The sequence below is a fragment of the Alternaria atra genome, assembly GCF_907166805.1.
Source record: "Alternaria atra isolate CS162 genome assembly, contig: 16, whole genome shotgun sequence".
Lineage (NCBI taxonomy): Eukaryota > Fungi > Ascomycota > Dothideomycetes > Pleosporales > Pleosporaceae > Alternaria > Alternaria atra.
In genome coordinates, this window is record NW_025091313.1 from 98,632 (window position 1) to 123,125 (window position 24,494).

The 24,494-nt window shown below is 49.5% G+C and overlaps 4 protein-coding genes across 4 annotated transcripts; 3 read left to right on the plus strand and 1 right to left on the minus strand.

The window, feature by feature from the left end:
- Positions 1–774: 774 nt before the first annotated feature.
- ALTATR162_LOCUS84 (uncharacterized protein) lies at positions 775–1,251 on the minus strand (the record flags this gene model as incomplete). Its single annotated transcript, XM_043307677.1, has 1 exon — positions 775–1,251. The coding sequence occupies one exon, from the start codon at positions 1,249–1,251 to the stop codon at positions 775–777; it is 477 nt and encodes a 158-aa protein (XP_043163612.1).
- A 1,754-nt stretch (positions 1,252–3,005) lies between these two features.
- ALTATR162_LOCUS85 (uncharacterized protein) lies at positions 3,006–3,716 on the plus strand (the record flags this gene model as incomplete). The annotated part of the gene is made up of 1 exon (XM_043307678.1): positions 3,006–3,716. The coding sequence occupies one exon, from the start codon at positions 3,006–3,008 to the stop codon at positions 3,714–3,716; it is 711 nt and encodes a 236-aa protein (XP_043163613.1).
- Positions 3,717–5,408: 1,692 nt separating this feature from the next.
- ALTATR162_LOCUS86 (uncharacterized protein) lies at positions 5,409–9,137 on the plus strand (the record flags this gene model as incomplete). The annotated part of the gene is made up of 6 exons (XM_043307679.1): positions 5,409–5,551; positions 5,603–6,277; positions 7,653–7,920; positions 7,984–8,664; positions 8,730–8,851; positions 8,942–9,137. 6 exons carry the CDS (start codon positions 5,409–5,411, stop codon positions 9,135–9,137), a joined length of 2,085 nt encoding a protein of 694 aa, XP_043163614.1.
- A 13,137-nt stretch (positions 9,138–22,274) lies between these two features.
- On the plus strand, positions 22,275–23,939 carry ALTATR162_LOCUS87 (uncharacterized protein; the record flags this gene model as incomplete). The annotated part of the gene is made up of 5 exons (XM_043307680.1): positions 22,275–22,546; positions 22,603–23,115; positions 23,224–23,631; positions 23,812–23,869; positions 23,928–23,939. The coding sequence occupies 5 exons, from the start codon at positions 22,275–22,277 to the stop codon at positions 23,937–23,939; spliced, it is 1,263 nt and encodes a 420-aa protein (XP_043163615.1).
- Positions 23,940–24,494: the final 555 nt, after the last annotated feature.

The following is a 24,494-nucleotide window of genomic DNA, read 5'->3' on the forward strand; positions in this document are numbered from 1 at the left end:
GACATCGTCCCCATAGGAACGATATGTGCGGCGCACCGCTAAACACACGTAAAGAAGTAATCCAGGCATGCAGACGATCGATGTTCCTAGGAGCGCAGCCTCAACGTTATGTGAAACATGGAACTGAAAAATCCATCCTGGATGCTTCACAAAGGATACAGAGATAATGGCGATAAGAAGAGATGCCGTTAGGCATGCTAGCACTAAACAGTAGAATGTGATCTTCAAGACTCGTCGCGCTGAAAAAAGCCTCCTGACGAGTGTGTCGTACTTTCCAAGATCATGTAGCACGTTGGGCTCGGATGGTCGAATAGTCGAACTCAATCTTGCCCTGTCAAAGGCGATGCTCTCCCATGCAACGGCGGCACTTGGGAAGTTTCCGAGCGTACTACGCAAAAGGAGCAACGTCCACTCGAAGTCTGACCAGTCGACATGTTTGGTACCACACACGATCACTGGGTGCGAAGCTAACAGGATCTCTTGATAAGTCCATATTCGACTTTTCCACGGTCGGTCGATAACGTGTAAGAAATCGCGCCAGGTGTATGGCACCCGAAAATCGGAAAAGTTCATCGCAAATCTCTCACGTTCTTTGCACATTAGCGTAACACGATTAATGGACAGAATGCTACTTACGTGAAAACAGCGATGGGAGGTAGAATAAACTCCCTCGAGTGGGAGAACGTAGTGCTGCAACATAAAGCCGATAGCGCGGTGGTTCTTCTGGCAGATCTTCAACATATGTACGAAGTCCGCCTCCCGATAAGTACCCCATCACTTGATTGGACCTATCGTCGCCCTCTCCCAACCACGCATACATTTCCTGGCCTTGGTGTATACTTCTCCCATGAGAGTAATCTGCCATTCCTTCTCTTTATTCCTATCATCTTGGTTGATACAAATTGCGTCTACCCAAATAACCAGGCCCTGAAGCTTCTTACTCAGATGCCACAAGGCTGAGTAACAGTTCTCGGTAACCTCGAACAAAGCACCGTCGCACACGATGCTGCGCTTATCATCTGTGTCACCCCATACGTATGACAATGCCGTGAAATCGGGTTTGTGGTCGAGATTGATGACGCGTAAACTGCATTCGACAGGCACGTCTTTCGTAGCATCTTTGGGAATCGGACGCACGTCAAGAACGCGTATGAAGTTCGAATTCGGGCGAAGCGTATGTCTCTCATACACGATCTGTTTGGCTTGCTTGTTATGTTCGCCTTGATCCATAGGCAGGATCGCTTCGGTCATGTTCCGTGGTACGCTGAGCGTGCAAGGCTGGAAGGTAGGTAGCAGTGCACGACCTCGAGATAGCGTAAACGTAAGATAGTGGCTTTGTCGCTAGAGAGCGTTCGAATAGTAGGTCGAACCGAATATGACAAGTTACGATGTACAAAGCTGTAAATTATGGAGAAAGTAAGATCAATGTTGCCAAGGACTAGAGGAAGGCTGAAAGATGCCAGCCGCTATCCGTATTAGGGCGCGCCACGATTGTGCAAAAGCAGTGTCGCACGGTTGGGTGCGGTGTTGCAAGTACGAGAAATTATGAAGTGTGTATGTCTTGTATTGTTCTAGCATCATAGCTCAGCTTATATGGAGGTCATCGCACGGCGTTATTAGTAATAAGGTTCATGTTCCCGACAGCGCTTGGCCTGCGACAAGCAGCAAGGAAACGACTGATGCGTGTCTTCCGTTCTTCGCGTTCGAGATTGATTAGTCTTGTCGCTTACATCTTGGATAGTTGAAGGCGTAGAGAGTCATTGTCGCGCTTGGGTGGTGAATAGCAAGCGCATGCTCCGATTGCAATTGCGAGCCATCTCTCAATGGCAATGACGACATGCACGAGCGCATACGCTAACGATACCTTGTTGGTACACATACTCGCCAGCGGGACGTATGCATCCCGGTCCTGTGCGATGGAATATGTGAGGTGCAAGCGAGATGTCGTCTCCAACGGTTCACCGAATCGGATGACGTGCGCTTGCGCCTTGCCGCTCGCCTCCACTACATCTTCACCCCGCAATCAGCATCAACTCCCTGCAATAGACCATTATCAACATGAACGCTTTTCCAGAACGGCTGTGCGTCAGTCAAGCACGTAAAGGCGATACCAAAGGTTCACGTAGTGATGCCCATATGCGAGGTCGGAGAGGCTGAGACAAAGCAGAGCCGGGCGTTGGGTGCACAGCCGGGCATCGCATGCGCGCGGACACCACCATGAACTGCCTTCGCAGGCCACTCAAACTACTCCGCCTCCACCACACCGAAGAATCATGACATGTGACTGCAAAGTTGTTGGTACCACTGCTCCTTCAAGAAGCGACTCTACCGCTGCTACAAACAGCTGATCTTTTGACGATAGTCACGCAACCGGAGGCCCTCCACCGATTTTCCTGCTTGAGCTTGATACGAACATATAGCCGGACATGCAACGCGACGATCATCTACCATTGAGCCTGATCCACAAAGACAAGGAGGCTTTGTTGAACAGCATCGATGAAATCACACGACTAGCTCTCGTCAAGGCGACTGACAACGAGCCCCTACAACCGCGCCTTCTCACTCCACTTCAGCCTCATGACTAGTCGGCAGATAATGGCTACGTCGATCTCAAGCTCACCTCAGGCGAAGATTACACGCCAGGAATGATCTACATAACAGTCTCATATTGTTGGGGACACGAGCAAATCGAGAGGGAGGAAATGCGACTACCAGAATACAGGGTTTGGGATGCCACCACACTTGGTAAACCTCCCAAACTGATCAAGTGCCCAAAACTTGTTTTACATCGCGCTCTCCGCTTTGCTCGAGAACGAGATTGTCCATATATATATATCGACCAAGAGTGCATCAATCAGGATGACCCAGCGGATATAGAACGGCATCTGCAGATCATGCACCGCATTTATCGAGAAAGTCGCTGGACAGTCGCGCCTCTTTCTCTTACCATTACAGACGAGGAAATATGGTTGCCTCTAATCAGATGGCTACGTGGCCCACTAGCCATGGAACCGAGTGTGGATACTGCTACTGACGAGGAGTTTACCCAATCACTCCAGTATATTTCGACAGATAGTTGGTTCACTCGGACGTGGATACTCCAGGAGAGACAATGTGCAACGTCACTCAAGTTACTCGTCTCTATCGATACAACGGTTCACATACCAGAAGACGTCCGGGAGTTTATGGTCGGGAACGACGTTTGCTTGGACATATACTCGCTGAATGAGGCCATGGGGCTTCGCATTGCGATTGATCCCGATTACTACTGGAACAAGCCAGATGTCAAAACAGCCTACGACAAGATGTTGACGCTTCTCGGTTCCATCCGCATGCCACGACCCGAGGAGTATAGCATGCCAGAGTCCGTACTCACTCATCGTTTTTTTCAATTCCTCAAACTAATGACGCTCTGCGACAACCTCGTCACCGCGGATCGTATATCGATCTTTGCCAATGCCTGCGGCTTCCCATACCACTTGCTATCGAATCGGTTAGATCGACCAGATATCAGCTACGTTACATGCATGGTAGTCTTGATGCTGGCCAACCTCTTTCCCAGTATCGAGGAAGGAAAACAGATGATTGCGAGAGACTGGAACGTTGTTCCATCGTACAACCTATTCGCGAACACGTTCGACTTTATGGAATCGTTTCCGAGAAGATACACCCCATCTCCTGGGTCGGCTTGCCAATTGTCTCTCGAGGACACGTAGTTCATTATACAATTCGGCATCCCACGTGCGAAGAAGCAACCACGTACTTGGACATAATATAGCCCCCCAAAGTCAGCGAGGTTAGCTGCACAAACGCGAATAGCGATTGTGAGAGATGCTCGAGAACGAACGGGTACGGGACGACCTTCTCGAGGTCCGGAAATATAAGCGCACTAGGTACCACCTACAAATCTACTTCGCTACTGTCAGGGTCCCATGTACACATGTGGGGAAGCACTTTTTAGGCAGGTGTGTCGAGATAGCTAACCCCAAGTACCTCGTTCCCACTGGCTCGTTCCCACTGGCTCGTTCCCACCCCCCTGTCCTTATCGCGCCTTATCGCTCTCACCAAAATTTGCTCGTTCCCACTAGGAACGAGGTCGTCCTCTCGGGTAGGCCTTTGAGGTTACAGGCCTCTCACCCTTTAATCCTGAGGTTATCCTAAGAAGGTTTAATATTAGCCCATCCTCAAGCGATAGCGAGTCCTCAGCCTTAAGCGCCTCTGATTGGAGGAAGATTAGACAGCTGGTTGGTCGCGCAGTGAATAGTAGGGACGAAAGGAAGATTTCAAAGCTTAATCAGACTATTCATCATCTCCCTGTAAGAGCAACACTTGCTGAGTATGAGGTCAAGGGCCTACGCGAGGCTCTCGTCAACGAGAGAACGCGCAGGAGGCGAGGCAAGCCTCTCCTACTGCAGGAGCCTGAGGAGTATCAAGGTGGAGCTGTAATCTGGTCTCCAAGAAAGGTGAAGGAGGCACGTGATCGCCAGCAGCTCCAGGAGCGCGAGGAGGAGCAGCTACAACACCAAAAAGCTGAGACAAATAGGCTTCGTGAGGAGGCGAGGCAGGTGAAGATAAGAGAGGTAGATAGTAGGCGTCAGGCAAGGGCTGCAGCTAGGATAGCACGGGAGAAGGAGAAGGCTGAGAAGGCTGCTGAACAGGCCTCTAGGGCAGCAGCTCGCAGGACTGCAAAACGACTCTAACAAGCTACCAAAACGTCCCAAAAGAGCAAGAAGCGCAGCCTCATAGCTTCTGCAAAAGCTGCTTCTAAAAAGAGGGCTGTTGTAAGGCCTGCAGGTGGTAGAGAGCCTCAAGGCGCTGTTGCAGGCGCAGTATCTCTTAGGTCACGACGTAGCCGCAACATTACTCCTTCTACACGATATCAATAGCGCAATATATTTTTTAGCCTCTATCTATCTCTCCACTAAAAATAATAAGCGCGATAATAGCTATTGTGTGAGGCTCTACAGCTTCAAGTTGTAGGGCTGTTTTGGTGTTCAGGTGGCACTGTTGCGCCGTCCAGCCGCTCAGGCCGTCACGCACTGTACAGCAGCAGGAGCTGCACCACCACCGGGGCAGCAGCGGCAGCAGCAGCCGCCTCCGGAGATGCGCATCCACTCGCCCTGGCGACGATTGGCCTGCGACCGCTGCCGCTCGCAAAAGTTGAGGTGCGTGCGCGCCAAGGAGAACGACACCTCGAGGCAGCAGCCTTTCGAATTGTGACTTACGATGAAGATTAGATCTTATTTTTATAAGGTGAACTGTTAGCGTTGAACTCCTCACAGGCTCGTTGCTGTGCAATTACCACCACTCTAGCATGTTATATCGCTGCGCCCCGATCCTTCCGGACGTTCCGCCCTGCTTAAATATCGCTTCGTTACCAATCCACAAAACAACCGAAAACACCGAACATGCCGAGAAAACGGGCAGTCAACGTTTGCGAATTCTGCCACAATCATAAGATCCGCTGCGATGTTGATTCAGCCGGAATCCCGTGCTCAAAGTGCACAGAGATTGGCAAGGGCTGCGTAATTCGAGCCAGGAAACAATACCGGTAAGCTTGTGCGGGCCACTCTATCGCCTAAGTAGCTAATGTCCAGTTCAGTAGTCGAAAGAGGGCACGACGGCCAATTGGCACCAGTTCCAACGACGATGGAGGCCATGTGACAGCCAGCTCACCACCATCATCACGCCCTGATCCTGTTGAAATTGTTGCAGCCGCTATCTTGGAACCAAGTTCAAGAGTTGCACCTATCTTCGTCGGAGAGGGCGGATATGGCGCCATCCTCGATGCTATGGGCGAAACCACGAATCGCCACTTTCACATACCCACAACGGCAGAAAAGGCGCTCACTGCCGAAGATCTTGAGTACCTGAAGAGCAAAGGTTGTTTCACGCTGCCAGCAGATAGCAAGGAACTTCTCAAAATGTACTTCGAATTTGTTCATCCGTCCTTTCCAGTTGTCGACGGATCGTTGTTTTTGCAGAACTACGCTGTCGGCGGCCACGAAGGGATAAATCTGCTTCTCCTCTGGAGCATGTTCTCAGTTAGCGCCAGCTATAGTTCAATCTCATCACGAAAAGCGAGAAAAGAAACATATGTGCACCGCGCCAAACTGCTGTTCGATCTCAGCCTAGAGAACGACAAGATTGTGCTCATTCAATCGGCTCTCCTCCTCAGCTTCTGGTTTGCGGACACCGAAGACGTAAAGCAGTCATGGTACTGGACAGGCATAGCATTCAGCATCGCGCAGACACTTGGCCTTCATCGTGAAGTTAGGTCAGCTCATACACAAGTTACTACTCGACAACGATCTTTGTGGCGCAACATTTGGCAGTGCTGCATGATGCGTGATGTTTGGCTGGCTTTTGGTATGGGCAGACCACTTCGTATCAAAGCGACAGACTGCGACAGCCACATGCCTGAAGACGCAGACTGCCACTTTACAGATATGCAATTGCACGGTCAAAAGTTATATTCCGTAAATGAGGCAGCGAGGCTTGCTAGTATGTGGCAGAGCTTGATCGTTACTAGTAGCACGTTGCGTGATATCATCACGAAGGAGACTATATCACCTTCACAAATCAAATCTTATAAAGGCCAAATCAACGTCCAGGATATCAGCAATTCCACGTTTCTACTCACGCATTTCGACCGGCACTTGAGACTCCACCAATATGCTGCAATCATTGCACTAGGTCGAGCCAGTGGCTTGAAAGAAGACTTGGAAAGAGCCGCTGACAACACCACGGCCATCATACAAGCATTTCTCCACGACAACACTACAATATACGTTGCGCCAGTTACAATTCCACTTGTGATCCCAGCCATGGTCACCTATTTGACCACCATGATATCAAGAAGCCAAGACGCAAGAAATTCAGTAAACGATAAGTTCAACATATATTCACAGTTTTTTACTGCGATCGAGGACAATTATCCCGCTGCGTCGATAGTGAAGCGAGTCTTTGCAGTGGCACAAGAAGCGGTTGTTAGAGGATCGAGTCGAAGAGACGAAGAAGACGTGCAACAAGGTTTCATGAACCAGGTTTATCCGTCATAGGATTTGGAGTGGCTTAGGGACGAGAGCTCTGTGGTTACCTGGGATTCATAGTTTATTTTAAAAACGAGATGCTGTAACAAAACTATCCTTCATCCACACAGAGTTGTCAACAATCAATTAAGTGGGGCTCACAAGGTGAGGCTTGATTTGATTGATTACCCTTTTAGGCCTAGAAACTGCCTATATAGGCTTAGATCTTACCTTGTTAGGTTAGTGGCACATCTGGAGATGTTGGCTTGACTTGATTGTTGACAACTCTGCATCCACAACATAAATTTTTACGATCATAGCGTTGTAAAATGTCTGAATAACAGTCTCCTATGTTTGGACATAATGCTCGCGGTCTCTAGCCTTATGCAAGGCGTTCTGCTCCTTCCGGTAAATTCGGCAAACTCGTTATTTTCAAGAAGCGTCACATCAAATGTACTACGAAGGGCAATCTGGACGGACGCGTGTTTTGTCATAAATATACCTGTTCTTGCTAGAGGAAAGCATACACAATTCCATTCTTTTCTGTCCTCCCGCTTGTCCTTTCATCTCAATCATCATGAAACATCAAAGTCTTCTCACATGGTGTATTATATCCAGCAGGACTATGCTCTTAGCCTCTGCCCAGTCCGCACAAAAACTCATCAACTCTGTTCTCAACCCCGCTCCTGGATCTGAACATTACTCATCGTACTCGTCTGAAATCTACTACAACTATACACTGTACGGTCAGACACCTGTTGCTTCAACCAACTACGACAGACTCGAAGCATCCGCAAAGTCACTCCTACCGCCCGCGGCATACGACTATGCGCATGGTGGCGCGGGATTAGAGACGACCGTTGCGGCGAACAGGAAGGCTTTCGATCGCGTAAGTCACCATCCACACGTCCTCCCTCTCCGACCAAGCAGACTAAACGAACCACCTCATTAGTGGCGTGTCCTCCCTCGAATAATGAGGGATATTCTCCCCTCCCGCAACCTCAGCACCGTTCTCTTCAACCGCACACTCCCCGCCCCCATCGTCATGGCCCCCGTTGGAGTTCAAACCCTCTTCCACCCCACCGGCGAACGCGCCACATCCAAAGTCTTCGGCGAGCTCCAACTCCCCTACACTCTCAGCACAGCAAGCAGCACTGGCTTCGCTTCAGTAGCCGCTTCCAACGGCGCAGAAAACCCCCGTTGGTACCAATTATACTGGCCATCTGACGATGACCTCACACGCTCGTATCTCCTCTCCGCCAAACAGAACGGGTACGAGGTCCTCGTCGTGACGGTCGACACATGGGATCTGGGTTGGCGAACGCGGGATCTCGACCGTGGATTCTTCCCCTTTATCAACGGCATAGGCGTGCAAATCGGTTTGGAGGATGGGGTTGCGCATCAGAAACTAGGATTTGATCCCCTAGCTGCGAATGCGACTGCGGAGCAGAAGCAAATGGCTGCGCTGTATCATACTATTACCACGTCCAGGGGCGTAAGTCCCGTGTGGTCGAACTTGTGGAAGCTGAGGGACGTGTGGGGAGATGCGCCGATTCTGCTAAAGGGCGTGCAGAGTGCGGAGGATGCAAGAGCTGCGCTGGAGTGGGGGCTTGACGGCGTGATTGTTAGTAATGTAAGTGTGAGAGTCATATATGAAAGAGGGTTTTGTTGAAGTTTTCTAAAGCTGATAATCCGTAGCATGGCGGCCGGCAAATCGATGGCGCCATCGCCTCGCTCGATGCGCTTCCCGCAATTGTCGACGCGGTAAAGGGAAAGATGGTGATTGGCTTTGATGGCGGGATCCGTTCAGGCATCGATATGTAGGTATTTTGTCCATTTCAACCCAACCTATCCAGTTCCTTCCCTCTCCCAATTCAAATTATCCAACGAACCACTGACTAAATCATCAGCTTCAAAGCCCTTGCTCTGGGCGCAGATTTTGTCCAGCTTGGCCGCCCGATTCTCTGGGGTCTCGCCCACCAAGGCGAGAAGGGCGTGAGACACGTGTTAAAGAGTCTGCTTGCCGAATTTGAGATCACAGTTGGGTTGGCGGGGTGCGCGAGTTTGAAGGATGTCAATGCGAGTTGTCTTGTAGAAAATAGGTAACTGCTTCACTAGCGGCTACCAGAGTTGCTATCAGTCAATCAGTCAGTTGTCAGTTCATCTATGCGGCTCAAACTGTCAATCCGGGAGTAGTGAACTGACCTGATTGACTGCCAAGACCTTTTTGGAGTCGCAAACTGAAACTGAACTGACTGCCAAGATCGCTAACTTAGTGTTGCACTGACTGATTGATTGCTATCTAATTTCTATAGTTGATAGTCGTATTTACTAAGATGATCTTGTACTGCGGCGATCTTAGCTATTGTATGCCTTCCTGCTGTTGTTTTAAGACCTGATTGCCGCCAGCTCTTTAAGCACTGCAGCGCGTTAAGCAACTCAGCCTCCGCAACACTATGTATCAATCTGATATCAGTCAATCCAGTCAGTTTAAGAGTTCCAAACTGAACTGACTGATAAGATGAGAGCTCCAAACTGACACTGAACTGACTGCCAAGCAATCAGTCAGTCAGTCAGTCTCATCAGTTTGGATTGATTGTTAGCAACTCTGGCGGCTACTTTGTTAAGTGGGTTTGTGTTCGCGAACGATGGTTACTTGGAAAATTTATAGGTGTTCTTTGGAGCAGATTTAACCACGAATTGGGGAATGAGCCTGTCGCAGGCCAAGCGCAGTCGTGAACCTAAACTCTGTTACTAATCATGCCGTGCGAGGGCCTGAATATAAGCTGAGCCATGATGCTAGAACAATCAATAGAACATACACTCTCTTCTAATTATTTTGTCTACGATACCCGCACCCAACCGTGCGACAGAGCCCGATACTGTGTCCGTGCGCGTAGTGCGCTTTCGCATCAGAAGCTTCATACAGGCTACCCAAAAATGAAGCTGTAGAGCCACACACAATTGCTATGGCGACTAGATATCATGGTGGAGTGCCCTATAGACCTATGCGACAAATATTTGCTATATATATCTTGCTGGAAGAGTGATCTTCTGGCCGGGAGTGTTGTGTTTAGGTGGAGGAGCTGGGGGCTCCTCATGTGCTGTACCACCACTTTGCACACCTACAGTACTACGTTTCTGCTTCTTTCTTGGTGCTGCAGCTTGTGAGGCTGTTCGCTTGCTTTTTTGGGACAATTGTAGAGCTTTTTCGCGGTCTCTCTCCTCTTTAAGACGCTGTCACTCTGCCTTGCGTGCGTCAATCTGACGGCGCTCTTCTGCCTTCCTTTCATCCCTCTCCTTCTTCTCTCTCTCCCGCTTCTCCGCCTTCTCAGCGTCCAGCTTCTGCTTGAGCTTACGAGTAGATTCACGAAGCTCAGCTACGTCAGCTTTTCTGATCTCCTCTGCCTTCTCTGCCTCATCTGCTTCATCTAATAGACGTTGGGCTTCATCCACGCGTGAAGGAGACCACCACTGAGTGTCTGCCTCCCAGTCCTGCCTCTGAATAACTGGCAAAGCTCTACTCTTCTTATTTCCATTCTTTTGCTGTCTTAGAGCTTGCTCTAGGCCTTTGTTTTCCATTGTAAGTAGCTGATTCTGGATGTGGAGGTGGTGAGGGGTATCCCTTACCCGCACTGAGTCCTCTGTATACTTATTCTTGACAGCACGCTGCAGACACCTGTCAGCAAGTCGCCAATCGGGGCCCTCATATGGCAGAGGAGGTGGAGCAACTGCTGGAGGCTTAGTTGCCTTAGGAGCAAACTTGCTGAGTATAACGTTGGGGTCATGCTCAACCCAGTTGCTTTAAAGGCGCTGAGTATGAGCTTTTCTGTGAAGGTCTTCACCCAGGCAGCCCAGAATAGACGGAAGAAGTCGCCCTTCTTTATAGAGACTAGGCCTTGGCTGTTGTGAAGGTGACCTGTGAGCTCATCGCTTTAGTTTTGAGCCAGAGGCTTGAAGCAAACTACGTCCAGCGGCTAAAGCGTATGGGTACTGTGAGGCGGGTACACAGCTAACAGTATCTTGTTGCGATCGCAGAAGGAAACGAAAGCCTTAGTTAGGTGACTCCCATGGCCGTCTACTATTAGTACACGGTACTTTCTTCTTTGCTTTCCTCTTAGTGAAGCGATTGAACACCTGCTCAAGCCAGCCAAGCCCTGCGTCATCGTTCGACCAGCCAGAAGGAGAAACAGCAGTGAATACTGAGTGCTCCACCGTGTCCATATCATCCACCCAGGTTGATTGAATGTTCTGAGTCTCAGCTGCATAAATGAGATCTGGCGGCAGCCAGCTCCCATCGCCACAGATGCATGAGAGGAGTGTAATCCACTCACGATTGCCATCTTGAGTAGCTTGGCGAGTGTGCTTTTGCTTGTATAGAGGCTTGGAGAAGATGCGTTTTGACTTAGAGATCTTCCCAATAGCGAAGCCTTTTTCATACATATTGTATGTGTTCTCTGCAACTAGGCTGGTAAATGGGTTGCCTCGAAGGTTTTAGGTGGGTTATCAAATATCTTGGCCAATACTAGTCTAAATTAGGGAATTTTTGAATCGTCAAATAGCTAGAGTTTAGTTCTACAATTCTGCCATACAAAGTTGTCTTCTAGCTATTTTATTACGTAAGCTAGAGGTAAAAGAGCGCCGAAATTCATGACCCAACCCCAACCCAACTCTCAAAGGATGGGTTGCCTCATAACTTTTACAATATTTAAGATTACATAAAACTTATATAATGTTAAAATATCAGTTATAAAAGCTCTACAAAATGAGCTACTAATTACATAAATCGTACTTACGCCGGCCGAGTAATTACTAAAAGAAAAAAAACTCGAGGCAACCCATTTACCAGCCTATCTGCAACGATAGAGTATTGCGTCATCTTGCGGTGCATAAGGTCAAAGTACTGCTTGTACTTTCCCCAGCTATCGGCCTTGTGGTGATCGGAGTCCATGGCGGTGGCCCATTGAGAGATGAGGTGGTCTTGGTTACGGTGCAGGAAGTCGGTAACCCAGCTACAGTGTCCGTGCACCCAACGCCCGGAGTCACTGAACGCCCGGCACGCAACATCTACACAGTATTTCAACGCGTAACAACTCAACAACTATGCTAGGCCTGCAAGATGCGCTTACAGAGATTCGTAATTTAGACCTAGGCGATAAACTTGTCTATACAAATATTGCTCAAAAACACGGTGTTTCGCGCACAACGTTGTCCCGCGCGCACCGCGGTGTGCAGGTCCCTTAGGGCGTCGCTGACCCAAACCAACGAAAGCTCACCCCACAATAAGAAGCAGACCTTGTGCAGTATATAGAAACACTGTCAGCGCGTCACTTGCCACCTACGAGAGCTATGGTACAAAATTTCGCGTCTAAAGTAGCCCAGGATCCTTGCTCTAATGGCTGGGTTACACGCTTCCTGCACCGTCACCGCGACCGACTCACCTGCCACTGGGCGACGGGTATAAACTCTAATCGCCATAACGCTGAGTCTAGATATAAGTATAAGCTTTACTTTGACCTACTGCAGCAGAAGATCACTGAGTATGACGTTGAGCCAGAGAATACGTACAATATGGATAAGAAGGGCTTCGCAATTAGGGTACTTGGAAGGTCGAAGCGCATCTTCAGTAGGCGTCAATATAAGAAGAAGGAGGTTAGACAGGCTCGTTAAGATAGCTCACGTGAGTGGGTGAGCCTATTGGCAGCAGTCTGCGCGGATGGTACAGCTCTACCCCTAGGCATCATTTTTGCGTTAAAGAACTCCACAATCTAGAGCTATTGGGTGGCCGATATTAAGGCAGGAACACACCTAATTCACGTAGCTTCTTCGCCTACTAGCTAGACAAATAATAATATTAGATTGGCTTAGCTTAAATAGGTATTTAACTGCTATACAAAGCTAAAGGCGCGCAGAAGTTACAGGCTTTTAATAGTAGATGGCCACAGGAGTCACCTAACGCAGGACTTCATTGACTACTGCGATCAAAATCGAATTATACTCGCTGTGTTGCCACCTTATAGTACACAGACGCTGCAGCCGTTAGACGTAGTCTGCTTCAAGCCACTCTCCTCCGCCTACGCCTCCGAGCTCGATGACTACCTCTAGAAGTCTCAAGGCCTATCGCCATTAACGAAAGGTGACTTCTTCCACCTATTCTGGCCTGCCTAGGTGCACACATTTGAGGAAGAGCTTATACAAAACGCCTTCACTGCCACAGGGATAGCCCCAGTTAAACCCAACGTTATACTCGATAGATTTGGCCACACAACACCTACTGACTCGGGCTCAGTTACCTCTGGTTCCACGGCTTATTCTGCACAGGATTGGCTTAGAGCTTGCACTACACTGCATGCAGAGGTGAAGGATCCTCGCAGTGCAGGTGCACGAAAGCTTGGCCAAACTATCCACCACCTATCGACACAGGTAGAGCTCCTTTACAACGAACTAGAAGGCTTGCGGCAGAAGCTATACCTAAAACAGAAGCGTTAGAAGCAACCTAGCAGGCAATTAGACTTGCAACAGCACTAGGAGTATCACGGCGGAGCGATGGTGTGGTCTCCTTGAGCTATTTAAGAGGCGCGCGTCCGCATGGCAGTTACTGAGCAAGAGAAGGAGGAAGAAGAGCTAAGAAAGGCAGAGATGAAGGAGTTAGCAGCTGCTAATAAGCTATACAAGGAGAAGATTGAGGAAGAGAAGCGTTAAAAGCGGGCGAGGGAGAAGGAAGAGCGTGCAAAGGTTAAGGCAGAGGAACGCTAAGTAATAGACGCGTGGAAGGCTGCTAGAGCCGCTGCTAAACAGGCTCGCGACTCTGCAAAAGGTATACAACAGTCCTAAAGAGGCAAATCTACAACCTTAAAAGCTTCTGTAGTTAAACTAAAGCCTGCGCGTCGTGCTGTAGGTGCTCGTAGTCGCCCGAAGCCTGCGACGCCTCCTCCGCCCGTGCGAACCCACACTACACGTAGCGGCCGCACCGCCACCTTATATAAGTAATATATATAGAGAAACTTGATCGCATATGTCTATAGAGTACTCTACTAAAGATTTTCGTAGTAATAACTATTGTACGTGGCTCTGTAGCCTCATCTCTGTGATGGGCTTCAAGGCTCGGAGCGGGCGTCCGGTGACTCCGGGCGTTGGGTGCACGGACACTGTACCGTGCACGGTCACCTTTTGCCTCGGGTCGAGCTTTGACGCACCCCACCACAACCACCACCTAACAAAACGCGTCATAACTCCACCAATATGGACCCAATTCAAGAAGCGATTGATTATTTAGAATCGCACGAAGCTGGAGATAAACCCTCGTATCGCCAAGTCGCAAAAAAGTTCGGTGTTGATCGAACAACGCTGTCGCGGAGGCACCAAGGCAAACAGGTCGACTATGAAGCCCAGGCAGAATGTCAGCTATTACTCAACCCACAACAAGAGCAGGAGCTTGTACGATATATAGAAGAACTCACAAGGCGAGGCTTACCATCGACGCGCGAGATGGTAGGAAATTTCGCCTGCGCGATTGCGAAATGGGAGGTTTCTGAGAGCTGGATTACTCGGTTTCTTCAGCGCCACGCTGACGAGCTCACCACCAAATGGACCACCGGTATCGATCGTCAACGCCACGAAGCTGACAGTAGAGAAAGATACGAGGCATACTTCAATACACTGCACGCTAAGATGCGCGAGTACGACCTTGACGAGCGCAATACGTACAATATGGATGAGAAGGGCTTCTTTATCGGCATTGGCTCACGCTCAAAATGAGTCTTTAGTAAAGCAGTTTGGAAGCAGAAAGAGCGTACTGAGGCGATCAAGGATGGCAATAGAGAATGGGTAACGCTTATTGCTTGCGTATGCGCTTCTGGTGAGGCATTGCCGCCCGCTCTAATCTACCAGGGCTCGTCCGGGATTCAATCAAGCTGGGTTGACGACGTAGAGGTCGGCAAACACCAGGTTTTCTTCTCTAACTCGCCCACAGGCTGGTCAAACAATGACCTCGGGCTTGCCTGGCTCGAACAGGTGTTCAACCGCTATACTACAGCTAAAGCGCGACGCGGATGGCGACGTCTAATCCTCGACGGCCACGGCAGCCACATCACCGCTGAGTTTATCGACTTTTGCAACACCAATCAAATCCTGCTTGCTATGTTTCCCCCACACTCAACTCACAGCCTTCAGCCGCTCAACGTAGTGCTGTTTTCGCCGCTCGTGAAGTACTATACTACAGAGCTCAACCGCCAGCTCCAGCAGTCGCAAGGTCACTCAGCAAGCGCGAAGCGATCTTTCTTTACAAACTTCTGGGCGGCGTGGAGCTCTACGATAAAGCTAGAGACGACAGTGAAGAGTTTTCAAGCTACAGGAGTGTGGCCAATAGACCTAGAGCCTGTACTAAAGCGCTTCAACAACAGCACTCCGCGACGAGATAACGACTCAGAAATTGGAGACAGCAGCGGCAGCGATATACCCCCGCAGCTGCTAAGTTTATGGCAGTCCTCAGTCGAGGACGGTGCTAAAGAACTCACTAAGAAGCTGCTGGAGAAGGTGGAGGCGCTACAGGTCAAGAACAAGCTGCTTCGCGAGGAAAACTTAGGTTTACAACAAGCTCTTCACACTAAAAAGAAGCACAAGACAAAGCGGTATACTATGGACCTTCAGCAGCGCGAGGAGTACTGCGGTCGTGGAGTTTTCTGGTCTCCAAGGAAGGTCCGCGAAGGCCGCGCGCGCGAGGCCGTGAAACGCTAGGAAGCTGAGCGCGAACAACTCCAGAAAACTCACGATAGAGAGCTAAAAGCGGCGGCAAGACTATACAAAAAGAAGCAAGCTGAAGCTGCAAAGGTGGCTCGACAAGAAGCCGCTGAGGAGAGGCGCAAGGCGAAGGCAGCGCGGGCTGAGGAACTCGCTGCAGCAAGGGCTCTCAAAAAACAGCAACGCGACGCTGCAAACTCACAAAAATCTCACGATACAGGCAACAAGGCCAAGCAAAAAGCCTCACATAGTGCTGCAAAAAATCTGACTAAGCGTTGTCGTGTTGTAGGTGCAGCAAGTCGGGCTGAAGCTGAGCCTCCGCCAGCGTCTCCTCCACGCAAGATCACCCGCACACGCTTGGTACGGCCACCCAGTAAATATTCTAAGTAGACAGAAAGTTTCGCATATATCTATATATCTGTACACCAAAACATCTCGCGATAATCGCCTTTGTGGGTGGCTGTACAGCCTCATCTTTTTGGAGTCCTGATATCGTTGGGGTGGCTCATCGGGTGAACTGGCTCATCGGCTGCGCACAGACGGTAGTCAGCCCCAACGTCGCCCTTCGGCCCGTGTTTTGCATTAATATCTGATAGCGTTCTATCGTTCTATCGTTCTATCGTTCTATCGTTCTATCGTTCTATCGTTTTAAGCCCAACAAAAGCTTATATATATACCCGTTTCTAGTGTTTTCTCGCGTTTAATATCGCCATGCCGCCTACTAATCCCTTTAAGCGCGCTCGCGGCAGCGGTAACGGCTCAAGGCCAACAACAGCGCATTCCGCGCACTCTAGGCTCAGTACAAGGGCTCTAAGCGCGTTATTTGGCCGCCGCGGGTCATTACTAACGATATTGACGACGCGATCGACAGCCTTATCGATCCAAAGGCCACCTCTAGCGCCAGCGCTGACGATCTAGACGAATACGAGCGATAAAAACGATAGGAACTGCGGGCAGAGAAAGGCTCAGAAGCAGCTAATAACCCGATACAATACTGGATACAACAGCGCGATCGCTACCCACGACTTGCCCAGCTCGCGATTGACGTCATATCAGCCCCTGCTTCAAGCTGCAACTGTGAGCGCATGGTTAGTGAGCTCAGTGATCTATTAGAGCCGCGAAGACGGGCGATATCACCCTAGTTACTAGCGGCAATACAGTGCGTACGACGGTGGCAGAAAGCTGGCTTCGGTACGGGCAAAACAGGGGCGACAAAACTAGTATCTAACCACCAGATAGACGCGTTGTACGGCGTATGCGACTTGGGTCAAGACGACATGTAATTAGTATAGGCGGGCGGTCTATCGTACACAAATCTATCAAGCCTTCAAGCCGAGTTTCAAGCAAGCCGCCCAGAACACCTAAAGCTTGCAATCCAAGCCTATATCCAAGCTTCAAGAACGAGCCTCAAGCCAAGCCGACGTCAAAAGCTTGATTGGCTTGCTTGTTGGCAACTCTGCTTTTCGGCATACAGGGTCGATCCTTTGCTATAATATATTTTTGTACCCGATTGCGTGACTTATGGGGTCACCCAAAACGTATGGCGTACTGCAGAAAGTATGTATGATAATGTATATCGTAGGTCAATGCAAATATGGTCAGTTAGCTGCGAAGTCGCAAAAGGCAAGTGTTACGATTAGCAATCTTGCTGCTTTTGGTGCCGAGGGTGACAACGGATTTCCGACTGCGGTTAGTCAGAAACATCACACGACAAGCTAGCCCGTACATGGCCTTCGTTATAAGTACCTCAGAGTAGCCCAGCAACGCATCCAAATATATTTGTAAAGACTTGTCGCCCACCTGATTGCCATTTATCCAACATGCCAGTAAGCTGGAGACCTGATAAGCGTTTCCAAGCGTTTATGAACGAAGATGGTTATATACGCCAGGTGGAGCGGAAACGTTGCTATCAAGGCAAAATCTTTAACGACAAAGGCTGGCTTAGAGAGCAAATCAATGAAGATGATCAGCGCGAAATACACGAGGTTGAAGGAACTTTGGAAGTTCAAAGGCAGCTCATGTATAGGCTAGCAGTGCACGAGAATCAGGTGATAGCAAAACCTGGAAGCAACAAGCACCACAGGCGTCTTGAGGCCTTGAAGGCAGACACGGTCCAAGCAATACAAACGACGTGGAACCAGAGTAGCAGGTCTACCGTCTACCAACGGTCGTTCTATATGTAGCATTAATACAAGTATAATTTGATCATACTTTCGCTGTCTAAGTTAACGTCACCTTGGAGAGATTAAACACTTCCACTCTGCACTGTCTTGTTCTTTCTCTAACTTATAAGAGTGTATCAGCGTGCGCGACAAACCCAGCACAATTTGCGAAGACTCGCCGCTGTAATTTCGAGTATACATAACCAGTCTGCGCTTACCTGATCATAAGCCTCTAAATATGCCTGTGGACTGGAGACCCGAGAAGCCTCTGCGAGATTTTATCAGAGACAATAGCTATTCTCGCCAGACTGAGCAGCAGGAGAGATATCAGGACAGTGTATTCAACAACAACAGTCATATCAGGGAACAGACAACCAGAAAAAATCGGCATGATATATAATGTCGATCCAGGCGTGCCAGGACGCACGGTGTAACGGGACGCTTTCTCTTCCGGACCCTCGGATTGTCCTTAGTGTTGTTAAACACAGAAAAGTGCAATACGCATCTATTCTGCACCTCTTGTTCTTCTAGCACATTAGTCTCTGACAACCAAAAGCACGTTGTTGGCTATGCTATCGCCCGTTATGTTAAAGCTGTCGACCAACCCTTCTATAACACTCCTCTGTTTGTTCGCGACGGTACCTATCTGTAGAGAGCTCGATGGGCTAGAAAAGAAGCTGGGATAGCAAAGGTTAAGACTGCAGCGTCAAAAGGCCGATTTAGGGTAAAGAGTGTGCATCCCGACGGTTTCTCCGTGTAGACGGCAAGATTGTTAAAACGCGTCCTAGAGGACGTGCGCTGTTAGTAGCATTCGGCATGCAGCTATCTTGCGGTAGCGTGCTCAGGTATCTCCATGTGTAGCGGAAGCGTCCGATCATCCTCAGTCATTCGATCTTGCTGTTCATGCGGAGAAACTGCCGGGATGCGCATTTTCCAGCTTCAATCTATCTTCTACATCTGCAGTCTTAACCTTTGCTATCCCAGCTTCTTTTCTAGCCCATCGAGCTCTCTACAGAAAAGTACCGTCGCGAATAAATAGGGGGGTGTTAGAAGAGAGTCGATCAACAGCATTGGCAGAACGGGCGACAGTAAAACTCACGAAACGCTTTTCGGTTTCGCAAGCTAAGATACTAGGATAACGAGAGCCGCACAATGGATGTACGCTAGATCTGTCAATTTGCAGGCGTAGTGAGAACATTCCAAGCGCCCGAAACAAAAGGTGTCCCGTTACACCGTGCGTCCCGGTACGCTTGGATCGACATTAGGCCTGCTTATCGCTATCGTGGCTCAATAGCGATTCGTCTCTAGCCTACCACTAGGTATTATACTCGTACCTCTACAATGATTGTGCATCCAGTATCGCTTAAGACTATATTGTTCTGACAAGTGTTCGGGCCCGATTATAAGCGTTCGCTAGAAGGTAGAGCTAACTCTATTTACTGCTCTAGAATAGTGTGCGACATAGGCTAAAGAATCTAAAAACATTCTGTCACGATGTTCCAGCCCCACACAAGCCACCAGGGGCGCCTTCATGACCCCGTCGGCCCCCACGGGTTGGAGTCACGTGCTGTAGGTATATATGATCTCTCACGAAGCCTTGATTGCTCCTCAAGGATTCGTCTCAATGTAAGTCTATACCTATATCTTCGTGCCTGTCCACATACTCCTCACACATTCCTACCAATTCTTCTTTATATTAGAGTCTAAAGACATCGAATTGAGCCTGCAAAATAACGTGTCGCCAATCTGAATCCTCTAAGTTAGCATGAGGATTCTCTTGAGCTATCCAAAGCTTAGCGATAAGGTCTTCTAGAACTACTAGATTCCTGAAACCAAGTCTGCGCTGAGATTGGAACCAAGCCTGCATCCGTCTCTGCACAGCTAAGACACTACACTCGGCTCCCAGAATTAGCACAGGCCACAACATCAAACATCCCAGTGCATCCCCCCCGACGCGATTGAGAGATTCTAGCTCCTGTACACCGAGCTCCACGAGCTCCTGTACCGATACCAATGGTGCGCGACGCACACTTCGCTGAAAGAAAATAAGTCCAGCATAGAAGAATGCTTTGGAAGTATGATGAATTAATATATCATGTGTTGCGTTAGTCGTTGCCAAGCGTGGGCTACGTTGTGGAAGACCTGGAAAGTCGAGATAGAGCTGCAGCTCAAAGGAGTTGAACTCTTTTTCTTGCTGGATCGTTCTCACTGCAGACGCACCCGTTAGTAGACCGTTGATGTGGTCATGAGCTCGCAAAAAGGTTCTAGAGACCCCATAATATGGGAAGGTAAGCTCGAGGCCATCGGAAGAACCACTTTTGTCGTCCAAGAACTGTTTAAGATGATGCGGAACTGGAAAACCGCATAGTATCGCCATTTTGACCATGTGTTGGCGGAAAGGGGACAACGCTGCTTCGTCCAAGCCTTGGGTTTGCAGTTTGGTAAGGTAAGCCAAACCACCAGAGACGTGCGTCCGCCATCGCTGGGTGGTGCCAGATACTGCTTCGATGGCAATACACGCCATTATGGCCATGGCGAAGGACTGGTCTCGATGTTCGTCGGCACGTGCCAGGTTATGACGAAGATGGTGAAGGGCCGCATCGTCATGATACAAAGCGAGAACGCGATCCTGATCGCTAGTCCGGCCGGTGAGCTCGTACAAATTGTACGCCGCGGCTGCGCAGATGGCGTGGAAAATGGCGACGTCAGCGTTCGAGGTTTCGAGGTGTGTAACGAGCCCTTTTAGAGCCATCGGCAACATCAATGTACGACAGGGGTTATGCCGTTCGTCAATAAGGACTAGTTTGCGGCTGGTGAAAGTGATCCAGTGGTGTATGAGCCGTTTTTGATTAGCCGGCATGGGAAGGGAATCCAAATGGCGAGGTGGGGCGTGCCAGACTTGATTCCCAGAGCTCTGAGACGTTTGGGCAGCAAATTCTAAGTCATCTTGATAGTTGTCAACAGACTGAACCACGGTATCGACTGCATCGTCGTACGTCAGAGATTCTGTCCGAAGGGGAGGATTCGTATGTCGGCTAGTAGGCGGAGTTGTCTGTGGTTCTGGGGTCGAACGACGTGGTAGTAAACGAGGTGAGCATGTGTCTGTCGTCTCGGTGTGATGGAGCGCAAATGATTTCGACGTGAACACGCAGAACGCGCCTTGTTGCAATTCTGAAGCCTGTCCCGGACACCACTCGTCGATTGTAGTCAATGTGGCATCTAGCTCCGCTGAGTCCAAAGGTGGAAGAGGTATGAGAGCATTATGTGAAGCCAAGAGCCGTCTGAACCCCCTGGGCTGCGGCTGGTCGGAACGGCCAAGGAGGCTATAATCATGACCGTAGTTTGCTGTGTCGTGCGGACTGTACTGTATCCAGTTGAGTCGGACGCCATAACCTTCGCAAGCAACACCAATTTGGCGACAGCGTTGGCACGAGGGTGCTTCCCTGTGCACAAAGGAGACTCATTAGCTATGATCAGCTTGTGATATTTGCTATTATGCGACTCACTCGTCGCACTTGACCCGGCGCGAGCGGCAGGTCCAGCACCCGGTGAAGCACTTCCTGCGTTGCTTTCTCATGCTTGTATCGTAGATGTCGTCTCCCAAGGCTGAAAGTTGGGGCGGTTATGCTCGCTCATCGAATCGCTCCAACTTGCTGTGAGTCGAGGAAAGGGGCTGTCGAATTTCCGATTGTGGCATGACGCCCGTCGCTGGCCTTGGTGCGGCCATAGCTCCTCGCCATCTCCTTCACGATCCGCCTCGCCTCGCCTCGCCTCGCCCTCTGCGCAACACGCCCTGTGCTAGTATCACCTCATCAGTCCAGACTCGTTTGTCGTGCAGATGGTCGAGCTGCTGTGCAGGATGGCAGGGCATAGGGAGTGCGGCTCCAGTGTGATGTTTCGGTTGGTGGCGCAAAACGGCCTCGTGTTTGCGGTAACGTCCGATTGGCTCGCTGTGACCTGCCAGCCAGCGCCAACCCCGTTTTCTCCACAGTTGCAACGGCTCGCTGTGACCTGCCAATGTTCTTTGACATAACTGCTAGAAATGGCAAGCTGGACTTCTAAGGTTACGGACCGTTGCCGTTTGTGGTGTACAAGCATTCTCGATATGACAGACCTTCTTAGCAAAGCGAAGGCTTTGCTGAGGTCTGCTTGCATATAAAATTGAATTCCTTTTGAGTTCAAGTCAAGCATTTCCTTGTCCATCCAGGTGACAGCTAACCTTGGACCTCTTACAATCTTACATCGAGTTGCGCAATATCTCAGAATGTCCTCAACGACCACAATTCGGAGAGCAAATTGGGCGAAAAGATTGACTGTTCCAGCCTCATCCTCGCAAGAGACTATGCAAAGTCCCAAGTATACCGATGGCGAGAGTGACGAGTTTGAGTTCGGGGGCTCTTTCGGTGCAGCATCGTTAATGATTGGTTTCCCTCTTCTCATGTGGTATATGTGGATTGGCGCCACTTACTACGATGGTCGATTCCCCATGCCTACCGATGGTCAGACGTGGGAGGACTTTGCCTACCAGTTGACCACGCTCGTCTACGAAGGAGCCTACCCCACAAGAAAAGCCTGGGCTACGTACTGGACTTTTTTTGTCCTCGAGGCACTCATGTTAGTTACTGTTCGCTTTCTCTACTAGATGACTTTTTTAGACTAACGCATAATAGGTACTGCTACATGCCCGGTGTGTTGAGCCAAGGTCGACCTCTGCGTCACGAAAATGATAGGAAGCTTCAGTACTATTGCTCTGCCTATACCAGCTGGTATGCAACTTTGATTCTCGCCGGTATGCTGCACGTCACCAGAATCTATCCTTTATACACGCTCATCGATGAGTTCGGAGCTATCATGACGGTGGCAATCCTCTCTGGCTACCTGAACAGCATCATCGTGTATGTCCAGGCCATTGCTCGCGGCCGAACCCACCGACTCACTGGATACCCAATATACGACTTCTTCATGGGCGCTGAACTCAACCCTCGAATCGGAATACTAGACTTCAAGATGTTTTACGAGGTCCGAATCCCATGGTTCATCTTGTTCCTTATCACTGCATCTGTATCCGCGCGCCAGTATGCTATGTACGGCTATGTCTCTATTGAAGTCATCCTCTTATCCGCGGCACATTTTATGTACGCTAATGCCTGTGCCAAGGCCGAGCAGTTGATCATTACGTCCTGGTAAGTCAATAACTAGGGAGCTGTGTTAGTAAGCACACGCTCCGTACTTGATAAGAATGTTCTCATGTGTAGCTCTCTGGCTGAAGGCTTGCTCTTACTTCAATACAGGGATATGTACTTCGAGAAGTTAGGCTTCATTCTGACTTTCTGGAACATGGCAGGCGTGCCCTTCACCTACTGCCACTGTGCGCTCTACCTCGCAAACCACGACCCATCTGAATACCGATGGAGTAAGCCCACACTGGTGACTTTCTCGGCCGTCTACCTATTCATGTATTGGATGTGGGACTCATCAAATGGCCAAAAGAACTCTTTCCGCCAGCAAGAGCGCGGCCAACTTATCAAGCGCAAGGCGTTCCCTCACATGCCTTGGACGGTTATCGAGAACCCGCGTGTTTTGGAGACGAAAGCAGGCGATCGCATACTGATCGATGGGTGGTTCCGCATTGTGCGCAAGCCCAATTATGTGCCAGACATGTTCTTTTCCATGTCTTGGGGCCTCATTACCGGATTCAAGTAAGTGACATCTACAGTTCTTACGGCCCCATCTGCCAAAGCACCCAATAATGAACTAGAATTTACATGCTGACCAGAGGTTGTGTGGTACCTTAGGAGCCCATTCCCTTGGTTTTACTTTGTCTTCTTTATGGTCATGATAATCCATCGGGCCCGCAGGGACATTCAGCGATGTCGCAGGAAGTACGGCGAGGCGTGGACTCAGTACGAGATAGAAGTACCCTACTTGTTCATTCCAGTAAGTACTATAGCTTTAAGATAAAGATTCTATAGATATACTTCTAACATCTTATTAGTATATTATCTAGAAGAACTATTAGCCCTAGGTAGAATTTGTTTAGATTAAGAAACTACACTTTACTATTTTGTTGTAATTTAACGTACTTCCATAGCGGGTCGGTCAGCCTAGCAAGTCGGTCACTCTGCCAAGACCTTACCAAAGGTACGAACAACTTGCAATGCCACAACGTAGAAACGTAAAACAGACCTATAACGAGAGAGACTTACAGAGCGCCATTTAGGCTTTAAATCAAGATGCGAATCTATCCCAACGACGCGCTGCAGCGATCTTTACCGTTCCTCAAACCACCCCTAGCGACCAACGCGCTGGGACTACCTCTTGACGCGATTGTGCGCCCAACTCAATGAAGCTTACAGCCAACGAAGAGATAGTAGTTATTTAGCATATATTGAAGTTAGGGGAGCAAGGCTATCCTCCTTAGCTTGCTGATATAACGTTCATGGCCAATTTATTGCTCGCTGAGCGCCACCGGGACCTAGTTAGCCTAAAGTGGGCTAACGCCTTCGTCAAACGCCAGCCAGAGCTCCAAGTCAGGTTCAACCGAAATTATGACTACAAGAGA